The 11,012-nt window shown below is 62.2% G+C and overlaps 2 protein-coding genes across 3 annotated transcripts; both read right to left on the bottom strand.

Moving 5' to 3' along the window:
* PDZD3 (PDZ domain containing 3) lies at positions 1-3,885 on the bottom strand. Of its 2 annotated transcripts, none has more exons than XM_041461410.1 (10): positions 3,112-3,885; positions 2,996-3,023; positions 2,714-2,778; positions 2,194-2,405; positions 1,873-2,059; positions 1,657-1,793; positions 1,379-1,583; positions 1,015-1,211; positions 725-895; positions 1-554 (listed from the first exon to the last, which is right to left on the bottom strand). In XM_041461410.1, the coding sequence occupies exons 1-10, from the start codon at positions 3,125-3,127 to the stop codon at positions 510-512; spliced, it is 1,263 nt and encodes a 420-aa protein (XP_041317344.1). In that variant the 5' UTR covers positions 3,128-3,885; the 3' UTR covers positions 1-509. The 2 variants fall into 2 exon arrangements, with proteins under 2 accessions (XP_041317344.1, XP_041317343.1); XM_041461409.1 differs by having other exon boundaries at positions 3,624-3,885.
* Positions 3,886-4,023: 138 nt separating this feature from the next.
* Positions 4,024-10,289, bottom strand: NLRX1 (NLR family member X1). The gene is made up of 10 exons (XM_041461408.1): positions 10,157-10,289; positions 9,555-9,686; positions 9,333-9,460; positions 9,117-9,177; positions 8,640-8,737; positions 7,833-8,449; positions 5,973-7,387; positions 5,095-5,181; positions 4,759-5,010; positions 4,024-4,661 (listed from the first exon to the last, which is right to left on the bottom strand). Exons 3-10 carry the CDS (start codon positions 9,451-9,453, stop codon positions 4,343-4,345), a joined length of 2,970 nt encoding a protein of 989 aa, XP_041317342.1. The 5' UTR covers positions 9,454-9,460; positions 9,555-9,686; positions 10,157-10,289; the 3' UTR covers positions 4,024-4,342.
* Positions 10,290-11,012: the final 723 nt, after the last annotated feature.

The raw sequence follows: 11,012 nt of genomic DNA, 5'->3' as shown, positions 1-11,012 counted from the left end.
TGTGGATTTGTCCTTTAATCACCCCAAAAGGGTGGTGCAGGAACAGGGTGGTGCTGGGTGGTGGACACTCTCTGCCCACAGGTTCAGGGAGAGGATGAGAGGAGAAGCACAGGAGAGATGTCCATGCACGTGCAGATCTGAGCCAACCCTCAAGTCCCCTGGGTCATGGTGCAGAGGGCAGCGCCTCAGCTCTCCTGGGAACTCCCAGAGCCTGGAGCTGGGCAAGGGCTTCAGTGCAATGTCCTGAGGAATCCCTGGAGGTAGCTGGGCAGGCAAAGACACAGGTCTGTGGTCAGGTTATGAGAAGCTGCCACTGTGGTTGATAAAAGCTCTGAGTCAGCCTGGGTGAGCAGAGACGAGTCCCTGGGAGTGTCATGCTGTGAGCCAGGCATGAGACACAGGAGCTGCTTGTGCAGGGTCCATGTTGAGCAGTGCTGAGGCCCGAGGGGCTGGCCGTGGCCTGGGTGGAGGTGCTGTGTGGGAGAGCCTGTCCTGAGGCTCCTGGGCTGTTAGAATGCCTGGCACAGCTTTGTGTGCTCCTCCTGGCGCTGGCTCTGCAGAGACACAGGTTGGAGAGGTCTTTCTGCCTGGCCCCTGTGGCCAGGGACCACACAGCCTCCTGCTGGCAGCACCACAGGTGCCAGGAAATGTTAGGATGGGCAGAATAGGAGGGTGGCAGCACTCAGAGCACTGCCAGGCTGTGAGCACTGCCCTGAGGAGTTACCTGTATGATCTCTATACTGTTGGCAGCTGCCATCAGCCAGGACACAGGCCCCTTGGGTGCCACCTCAACGTCACAGAGTGCAGGAGAGCCACTGCGAGAGGGCAGCGAGGGCGTGCAGGAGCCTGAGGCGGGGTCACTGTCCTCAAAGAACTGCAGGGGGGACAGCCCGATCTGGAAGAGCACAAGAGGGATGGACACACAGCCCCTGTGGAGGACACCCATCCCACCATGCAGCCCCAGAGCACCCCAGGGCTCCCCAGCCAGAGCAGGAGCGTGCCCCCAGAACGTACCGAGTGGTAGAACTCATCCCCAGCGGGGTCGATGACCAGCAGCGTCACCTGGTCCTCCCGGGCGCGGATCCTGTGCACGGTCTGCTCGTGGTCCAGCCCCTCGATGCTCTCCCCGTTCACGGCCAGCACTCGGTCCCCTTCCTTCATCCCTGCCTGCTCGGCCGGCAGCCCCACATCCACTTCCCACAGGAACTGGCCTGCCACAGCGGGGCACAGGGAGGGGGCAAAGGCTCACAGAGGGGAACTGGCTCTGCTGACCCCCGTGTGCAGGTGGGGACAGGGTTCCATTGCAGGCACAGAGCTGTCAGCTCTTCCCAACTCCCAGAATTGCTCAGGTACACACTGCCCCTCTCAGCCCCCTCACCTACTCCTCCCGAGCTGCAATCATCCTCCTTGAGCAGGAACCCATAGCCAGCGGGACCCTTCACCAGGTGCAGCTCGCGGACCTTGAAGGGGAGCCTGGAGGTGTCTGCCAAGGCAGCCGTGACCCGCAGGCCCCGCAGGCGATAGAACTCCTCCACGGCGCTGGATGCCACCAGCAGTGTCACCTTGTTGCCGCTCTGCTTAAGCTGGATGGGAAGCACAGGTGCTCAGTGACATTCTCAGCCCCATCCCTCGCCCCCCCATGGCAGGAGCAGGCACCTTTTTGGTGAGCTGTGTGTGGGAGTAGCTCTTGACGCTGTCCCCGTTCAGCTCCAGCAGCCAGCAGCCTGGTGGCACCCCTGCTCTGTCCGCTGGCCCGTCCTGCAGCACCGACAGCTGGAAGGTGCCCTTGGTGCCTGCAGGAGCAGAAGGGGCACTTTGGGGTGAGAGAGGTGCTACAACGGGGAGGCTCGTGGTGGCAGCATCCTGCTTTACCTTCTGGACATGACACGCTGAAGCCAAAGCCGCTTTTGTCCCTCGTGACGTGGCAGAGGCGCGGGCGGATGTCATCTGGCAGCATCTGGGACAGGTCCCTGCCCAGGGATTTGGCTGTTTCGTAGGAGTCACCATCCAGCACCGCCAGCAGGACCTGGTTCCCGCTGGCCTTGATCTTCTGCACCACCTGGAAGAACCCAGGCTGTGAACTCTGGGCAGACACCCTCTGATGGGGTGGGATCAGGGTCCCTGGTGTCATTCATCCTCTGTGCCCCTGGCTGGGGAGCACCCAGGCGTTCCCATGGGATGCTCCCAGCTTACCCTGAGGTGGTCCATGTGGTCCACGAAGTGGCCATTGACCTGGAGCAGCCGGTCCCCGTCCTGCAGCCCCCTGCGCTGGGCCACCCCCCCCAGCTCAATCTGCCGGATGACGTGGCCCTGGCAGCCCAGCTCCTCGTGCAGGCAGAAGCCGAAGGTCTCTGTGCTCTCCTTGGTCAGGAGGTAGAAGCGGGGCTCCCCCATGCCCTCACCATCTGTGTGGGGGCACAGCCTGTGAGCAAGGCCCTGCAGGGATCCTCACACAAGTTGTGCACCCCATCCTGAGCTGGGGATCTGCTCATCCCTCTGTGTTTACCTCCCAGAGGTCCCCAGTGTGAGAGAGCTCAGGACCCCAGCAGTGCCACAGCCCCGTGCAGACACAGGGACACCCAGGTGCCACAGCCCCGTGCAGACACAGGGACACCCAGGTGCCACAGCCCCGTGCAGACACAGGGACACCCCAGCAGTGCCACAGCCCCGTGCAGACACAGGGACACCCTGTGAGATGAGGGCGTGTATTTACCCGTGTCCTCAGTCAGTGTCAAGGCTGGGTTGTCGATCCCAACTTTGGGGTTAAATTCAAATTTTCTGAAATGATAAAGGGCAGGAGAGGCCACGTTAGTGCAGGATGGCCCTGCCTCTGCCTCCCCCAGTCTTGAGGAGCTTGTTCCTCCCAGAAAGGGCCAAGTGGGGGCTGTGCCTCCTTTTCCTTTGGGAAAGCCAGAGGGGATTTCCCTCTTGGACCATTTCCCACATCTCTCCTGAGCCCCAGAAAGCCCCTGGTCAAGGGGAGATCAGCACTTACATGATGGACATCTTGTCTCCCTCGAGCCCTGCAGAGGGAGAGGAGAGGTCAGCACAGGAGGTGGTGGGCTGGGAGCAGACCCCACGCTCTGGAGCACTCAGGGCTTGTCCACTCACAGGCTGAACCTGCCATCCAGGTGAGGGGGTTTGCCAAGCCCACACAGCCCCCAAGCCCCTCTGTCTCTCAGCACAGGTTGTTCCTTGGCCCTGTCACCACTGTCCTGCATTCCCAGCAGCAGGACCCGCTGCTCAGGTCCCGTGGGCGCTCACTGTGGGGGCAAAGCAGGGCCAAGCAGATGGGGTCAGTCCTGGGGGTTTACAGGGCTCTTCAGTGAGGGCTGAGAAGGTTCACCAGGACCCCAGAGAGCTGCTGGAGCCAGGAGAAGGAAACAGAGACCTTCCCCAGCACACCCCGCCCCCCCATAAAACCCCTCCGCGTCTCTTTGGGCACAAGGAACCTCAAACCCAGGGAGAGGGGATGCCTTCCCAGCATCCCCACAAGGAGACATTTTCCTGCATGCCTCTGGCTCCTTCCACAGGCTGCCTGGGCTCTGACATTGTCTTGCTTCACCTGGCAGCAGGGCCTGTGTGTGTGGGGAAGGGTCTCCAGAGGATTTCCCGGCACATACCTTTTGTTTGCTTCATGGCTGCAGGGGTTGCCAGAGGGAGCAAGGTACAGGGTGAAGTGGCAGGGAAGTGTCCCCGCCTCCCCCAAGACGCCCCAGGTTTAATGGTTAAACAGCTCCAAGTCTGGACTGCCCTCCCAGCCCCAGGGCACTGCCAGCCGGAGCTGGGAGAAGGGACCAGCACCCCGGGACACCCAGATTGGGGACAGCTCCTGGTGGCTTCCAGGGGGACACACAGTGCGGGGAGAATGACTGGTTCAGCACTGGAGCAGAGGTGGGCTGCTCCATGCCAGTGCTGTGAGATGGGGAAAGGCAGAACCCTCCACTCCAGCTGCTGGAGGGGCGGCTCCACATTCCCCCAGGAAGGGGCCGAAGAGGAGATCAAGTCTTGGTACTAGTGTGCTTCAGTGGAAATGAAGAGGTGCACTTTAATCCTCCCAAAAGATTCACAGACAAGCCCCAGTCCTGCTCCCTGCCACTGCTCTGGCTGGGGTGCAGGGGCTGGCTTTCCACAAGCCCAGAAGAACAAGTCCCATTTGCTCCTGGCCTGGTTTCTGTCCCATTCCCACACTTCAGCCTCACCTGCAGATGAGGCTGAGCCCCACACACCCAGCACCTTTGACAGCACCATCCACCCAGCATCTCCAGGTGGGTAAAGGTGCAGGGAACGTGCTGCTGGGCACACTCCACTGCCCCACCCTGGCTGGTGGATGGGCAGCAGGTTAGAGGCTCCCATCCTGCAGTTTCCCCAGCATTTTCTTGACCTCGCTCTCGACTCGCAGGAATTTGGCTTTCCTCCAAGGATTGGCAGTCTGGCTGCGGCTGCTCTCCAGGTCCTGCAGGAGGAGGGCGAGGTGCTGCCGGACCCGCTCGCGGTCCCAGAAGGGCAGGTTCCTCTGCACCACGTTCAGGATGTGGGACCAGTAATCGGAGACATCGGTGCCCGCCGTGAGGAAAACCAGAGCCCTGACGCCATCCCGGTCCATGCGCAGGCTGTCAAGCGCCCTCTTGCCATCCTCACTGATGTCGTTGAAGTAGAGACTGGGAAAGCAGCAGGAGACCCTGGTGAGGACTGAGGGGAAGGACAGAGGCACACAGGGCAGGGCAGAAGGACAGGGATGTGGCAGAGCAGACTCACTGCACTTTGTCCAGCGTCTCGTGCCTCTTGGCCACCTCCACCACGCGCAGGGCCGCCGTGTCCGTCAGGGAGTTGTAGCCCAGGTTGAGCTCCTGCAGGTGCTGGTTCTGGGCCAGCTGCTGGGCGATGGCCTCGGTGCCGGGGTCCCCCAGCGCGGTGTGCAGCAGGGACAGCTGCGTCAGCGAGCGGTTGCCGGCCAGCGCCTCGGCCAGGTAGCGAGCACCCTGCTCGCCCACGGGGTTGTTGGCCAGCCTGTGGGACACGGGAGCTCAGGGAGTGCCCAGGCACGTGGGGGGCAGCAGTGGCAGCCTCATGCAGGGCGGGGGCCGTACTCACCGCAGTCTGCTCACCACACACTTGTCATGCAGGAGCAGGTCACGAATTTCCTTGCAGGCGTCGGAGCCCAGGCTGTTGAGCTGCAGACTGGTGCAGAGCAAGACACGGGGGTGACAGGAACAAAATGGCTGTTACCTGTGAGCCTGGCAGCCCTGCCCGCTCCATTTTGCCCATCACCATCCTCCCTGGGCTCCCCAAACTAGGCCACTCCAGGTTTCCTCTCCCAAAGGGAGCACAGTGACACCGCACCGGAGCATGAGCCAGCAGAGCCAGTGCCAGCAGGAGCAGGGCAAGGGGAAGGGGATGGCGGAGTCTTCAGGAGATGGGTGAAGGTCAGAGGAGGGATCAGGGCTCCATCAAGCCCTCCTGAGCATCTGGAGGAAGGAAGTGCGGCACAGCCCAGCTGCACAGCCCGATCCATCTGTGCTGAGCACGTCTCGCCACCACCTGGGCGGCAGGAAGACCTGCAGCTCCACAAACGTTCTGGAACGCTTGTGGGAACATCTGCACAGCCCAGACTCCCACCTCTGGGACAGCAAACTCCTCACAGAGCTAACGACACGGGGATGCCGGGTAACTTCCCCTAGGGACTCGGGTCTGCCAGGACAGCTGGCAGCCCGCCCAGCCTGTACCAGCTGCAGGGAACTTCCCAAAAATTCCTGTGAGAAGGTCAGCTGGGACTGCAAATCCCAGCATGCAGTGCCCTAGAAAGGCTGCTCAAGGAGTGTTGCATGTTGGAAGCTGTAGTTCCCTAGGTCTGCACTGAGGATAAACATGCCCTTTCCTAAGTTTTCCATACTTGGGCTCCTAAACCATCCCTGTGATGGGCAGAGGTGAGAAAAAACACGATTTTTGAGCAGTGAGGAGGTGGTACTCACTGGAGAGCTTTGCATCGCAGCAGGACAGGGAAGAGGGTCCTCAAGCTGCCGCTGTCCAGGTTGCAGGAGGTCAGGTTCAGCTCCTCCACCTCGTGACACGTGGTGCTCATGACAGACGCCAGCACAGAGCACTTGAGAGGGGTCATCTTGACGGAGGAGAGGTTGACAGCGCGGAGGGAGCGGATGGCCTCGGCCGTGAAGCGCTCGTTCTGGAACTCGTGCAGGAAGAACAGGTAGTCCATGAGCTCCGAGGGGGGCAGGCCCCTGCGGCCCTTCCTGATCACCGTCTTCTTCATGGCCTTGGCGATCTCAAAAGCTGCCAGGTTCTTGATGGAGCAGCCCAGCTGCTCCAGGATGGCGCGGTTGCGGCGGGAGAGGATCCCACCCATGAAAATGGGGAAGAGCTCGAAGACCTCATCATCCGGGGCCTCATCGGGGTGGCACATGGGGCCCTCCACGCCCAGGATGCTGGAGTTGATCTGGTCCAAGACATCGTCGTTGTAGTAATCCTCCTCTTTGAACAGCTCCTCTGCCATGGTGTGGGCAATGGTGTCCCTGTCCTTGCCGCCCACCCGGGAGAAATAGCGAGGGAAGATCTTGAGCAGGTTGAAGAGCACGGGGAGGAAGCGCAGGGGCAGCACCTTGGAGATGATGTTCACAACCACAGCCACATCTTCGCTCACCTTCCCGAGGACCTCTGACAGCTCCTTCCCCACTCTCTGGGCCAGGGTCTTCTTCTCACCCAGCACCACGTACAGGGCTGCCAGGTACTCCTGCATGGCGGGGATGGTGAAGACAAAGGTGTGCTCCTTGCCCGGCTGCACGCACGGGCTGAGGAAGAAGCGGAAGACGTCGCTGCGGAAAACCTCCAGGAGGTTGAGCTCGCTTTCAGTCTTCATCTCCACCTCGAAACACTCCCGCAGGTCTTCCTCTGAGAAGCAGGTCTTGCGGGACATCACCCCCTCGTAGGCCAGCTTGCCCACTGTCTTGGCCACATACTTCATCATGGAGATGTGGGTGGGGTCGGTGCTGTCCAGCACCTCCCCGCTGAAGTTGAGCCTCAGGAAGCTGGTGTAGATGCCAGTGAGGGTCTGGCTGGGAGGAACCGTCCTGGTGAAGTAGAGGAAGTGCAGGGTGGTGCACACCAGCCAGCAGTAGGAGGGCAAGAAGCAGGCAGCCGTTATTTGGTTGTGGCGCTCCAAGTTCCTCGACAGCATCTCCACCAGGTTCTCCTGCTCCGCTGAGCGGCGGTCCTGGCTTTCCTCCCCGGAGCAGCCAGGCTGGCTGAGGCGCATCTGGAAGTAGAGCTTCTGCAGGTTGGTGTCGGAGAAGCCGCAGATCTCGGCGTAGCGCCCCACGTACTTGCCGGGGATGCGGCGCACGGCCGACGGGCGCGTGGTGACGATGATGCTGGCCTGGGGACACAGGGGGGGAAGAGTCTGGGGCTGCTCAGCAGGGTGCAACCCACTGAGAGGTGCACAGTGATCACCCCGTCCACAGGGTGGGGTTCACAAGTGCTGCACAAAGGGCGCTGGATCAAACCTGGCCCAGGCAGAGGGGACAGGAGAACTTTCCCCATTTCCTCCTAGACATAAAGTCTGGAAGATCACAGCCTTCATTATCTCACCAGGCCTCCTAGACATAAATAAAGTCTGGAAGATCACAGCCTTCATCACCTTACCAGGCCCCCTCCAAAGATCCCACCACTGACATGAGGCCACCTTAGCAAGTCCCTCCAGGAAGAGAGGCTCCCTGCTTGCTCCCAGCCAAGCTGGACTGCAAACAATGATCACAACAGCCCTGTGCTGCCTCAGGGCTCACCCCCAACCTTCTCCCAGCACAAAGCAGGGCAACACCGACCTCGGGCAGGAGGTATTTCCGCAACAGGTTGACCACGATGGCAGAGGGAGGCACGGGCTCGTTGGGGTCACAGCACAGCTCCGTGCCAGCCAGGCGGAAATCCAGGTTGAGGCGCTCCAGGCCGTTGAGGATGAAGAGCACCCTGAGGTTGGAAGCTTCCAGCACCGGCACCACGTCCCGGAGGTGCTGGTACTTCTTGGTGATGAGGCGCCGCAGGGACACGTGGGCATGGCTGTGGGACAGGTCCTCGCAGGAGAAGGGGATGACCAGCTGGAAGTGGGGCAGGCGGCCGTGGCACCAGTCCACCACCATCTTCTTGATGAGGGTGCTCTTGCCCGTGCCCACGGTGCCGTAGAGCACCACGTTCTTCACCTGCCGCCCGCAGGCGTCCACGTCAAAGAGGTTGTGGAGGCTGATAACCTTTCTACAGGGCTGCTGGAGCTGGTTCTGGATGGTTAAATCAGGGGAGGGCTTCAGAATCTCCTCCAGGGAGCTCTCCCGGATCACTGGGTCCACGTGGACGGCATCCAGAGAGAAGGAAGGGCCAAACTGCCTCTCCTCATTGGGCTGGTGGCTGAACCACGCAGACAGGCTCTTCTGGTGCTTCTTGATGGCACCTGGAAGGAGGAAGGTGCTGGACATGACAAGGGCTGCTCACTGGCAAGGCACTGGGGAAGTTGCCTGCCCCAAGCCATTGCAGAGAGGGGACAGCACCCATTTACGGGGAACCCTCACACTGCCCAGGACAGCAGCTGCCCCCACCCCACTGTGTAGGACCCTCCCTCCAGACCAGAGCTGCAAACTCACCAGCAAAAGCCACGTTCCTCAGCTGGGACTGACCATGGCGAGAGGAGCTGGGCTGGGCAGAGCTGTCCAGAGAGTCTCCCTGGTAGTGAACACAGCCCCTGCAGGAGGAGGGAGAGTGTCACAGGGAGCAGCTCCAAACCCTGCCTGGGGCAGGGTGGGCAGATCACCAGCGAGGCTGTGGGAAGTGCTGAGAGGAGCCAGCTCACCCCTTCCTTTCCCCACACCACGGGAGAGCGCAGGGCCAGGGTAGGGGCACGGCTGGGAGGTGAAGGCAGGTCAGCAAGCCACGGGCTGTGCATTCCCAGAAAACCCGTGCAGAGGCAGAGGAGGTGGGCTGGAGTCAGAGCAGGCAGGGAGGTGGGTCTGGGTGTTTGTCTAGGTGGAAGCAAAGCAGTGTCCCTGGTGCCAAGGCAGCCAGCTCAGCTACCCAGGTGCTGTGACAAAGAAAGAGTCCCAGCCGTGTGACAGTGACTGTACCTGGGGAGGGAGATGCTGCTTGTGCCAAGGATCCTCCTGAGGAAACACCTGCCTGCACCACCTGCCGGGGAGGAGGAATGCACACGGTCAGGGACCCAGCAGGGCTAACCCCACACAGCTTCACACCCTGCTAGGGTGCCCCACACCCCTGCACAGCTGGGAAGGGATGTCCAACAGGGACAGGGCCGAGTGCCAGAGGCACAGAGCCCAGCTCACCTGGCACGGCAGCGGCACACACGGACACGCTGCGGGTCCCCCTTGTCCCTGCCAGGGACCGCGGCAGCCGTGCCCAGCTGCCCCAGGGCAGGCAGCTCTGGCACTGCATGGCCCGGGACATCCTCCACCTGAAACACAGGGGAGATGCTGAGGGGCTGCGGGGGCTCAGCAGAGCACAGGGGACTGTGTGATGTGCTGCAGCAGAGCCCTGCCCAGCCTTACCTGCCCCAGCGTGGTCCAGCCCGGCAGAACCGGCTGTGCTGGCGCTGACTCAGGATCCCGCCCCAGCAGGGCTCAGCAGGGCGATCCTTCAGGAGCCCGGGCGGTGCTCACAGCCCCCAACATCCCGGGAAACTGAGGCAGAGAAAGAGGGGAGAAAGATATAAGCAAACCCCAGCCGAGAGGAAGCACCGAGCAGGGTGACAACTCACTCACACCTCCCACAAGCCACGCTGTTTACAGCCCCTTTTTATGTGATCCAGGTGGAGAAACTGAGGCACAGGGGCGGGGGCAGAGGAGCTGACCTTGAGCACAGGTGTCCCGACCTCGGTGCCCCTGCAGGAAACAAACCCCACGCTGTCCCATGCCCGCTTTCCAGCCCCTTCCCAGCCCCTCTGCTGAGCCGAGGGCCCTGAGCTGCCGTCCTGCTGCTGAGCCCTTCCGGGGACCCCTCTGGGGACCCCCGTGTCCCGGTGGCAGAGGTGCCCTCGCCGCTGTGCCCTCCCGGCTCCCCGCTCCATGGCGAGGCCGTGGCGGGGCAGGGAGCGGAGCGGGGGCAGCGGCGGGGCCGGCACCGAGCGAGGCGGCAGCGGCGCCGCGGTTACCTCGTCCTGCCGGATTCCAGCCGGGAACGCCGAGCTGCCTGCGCTCGATCTGCCCGGAGCTGCCCATCCGCCTCCTGCCGTGCCTGTCCCGGGCACGGCTCCGCTGCGGAGGCGGCTGCTTCGCAGGCAGAACTTCCTGCAACGCCATCCCGTCCTGGCCCGCCCCGCACACGGCGCTGCCAGCTCCCCGGAGAGGACGGGAGAGCGGCTGCAGGCTGGCAGAACACCCGCACCCCGCAGCTCCCCGAGCAGGACGGGAGAGCGGCTGGAAGCTGGCAGAACACCCGCACCCTGCTTTCCCAGCTCCCCGAGCAGGGTGGGAGAGCGGCTGGAAGCTGGCAGGAACACTCGCACTCCCCAGGGCCTCCCAAACGCGCAGGATTGGGGAGCTGCGCTCTTACCAGATGTGCTGCGAGGCGGGGATGTCCCCCGGACACATCTGGCCGCTCTGCATCCCCAGCTGCTGCCCGGCTGTGCAACCGGAGCTGCAAGAACGCGTTCTGCTTCGGAGAGAATCGCTCCCCAGCGGGGGAGGCTGTGCTGGCTGTGCTGTTGAACACACACAAACACGCACACCTGTACCTGCCCTCCCGCTGCCGGCAGATCCGCTCTGGCCACCCAGCAAGTGACAGCTGTGTCACCGGGGCCACACGCACTCTTCTCAGTCCCTGGGTGCTGTCGTGGGAAGTGCCAGCCCACCCAGGGGTGCTGGGAGTGAGGGGTCACAGCTGTCACACCCCCCTCGAGGCTCTCAGGAAAGGGAGACAGCCAGGCAGTACACTATAAATATAAGTTTTATTGATGTGTGAAATCCAACAAGTACAGCTGGCATCTCGGAAACACCGACACAAACCAG

The sequence above is a fragment of the Pyrgilauda ruficollis genome, unplaced genomic scaffold (assembly GCF_017590135.1).
Source record: "Pyrgilauda ruficollis isolate IOZ18807 unplaced genomic scaffold, ASM1759013v1 scaffold15, whole genome shotgun sequence".
Lineage (NCBI taxonomy): Eukaryota > Metazoa > Chordata > Aves > Passeriformes > Passeridae > Pyrgilauda > Pyrgilauda ruficollis.
Note: the sequence above shows the minus strand (reverse complement) of the source record. Positions and strands in the feature narration are given on the sequence as shown.

What these genes read in the sequence shown, in the direction of transcription:
- PDZD3 (XM_041461410.1), bottom strand. An exon ending in ACCACATGGACCACCTCAGG is followed by an intron (nt 2,060 to 2,193) that starts GTAAGCTGGGAG and finishes GGGTTCTTCCAG; the next exon opens with GTGGTGCAGAAGATCAAGGC. An exon ending in ACAGTATAGAGATCATACAG is followed by an intron (nt 555 to 724) that starts GTAACTCCTCAG and finishes GTGTCTCTGCAG; the next exon opens with AGCCAGCGCCAGGAGGAGCA.
- NLRX1 (XM_041461408.1), bottom strand. Translation starts at nt 9,453, where the DNA reads ATGTCCCGGGCCATGCAGTGCCAGAGCTGCCTGCCCTGGGGCAGCTGG. An exon ending in GGAAATACCTCCTGCCCGAG is followed by an intron (nt 7,388 to 7,832) that starts GTCGGTGTTGCC and finishes CTGTGTCCCCAG; the next exon opens with GCCAGCATCATCGTCACCAC. An exon ending in TGTGTGGTGAGCAGACTGCG is followed by an intron (nt 5,011 to 5,094) that starts GTGAGTACGGCC and finishes CGTGTCCCACAG; the next exon opens with GCTGGCCAACAACCCCGTGG.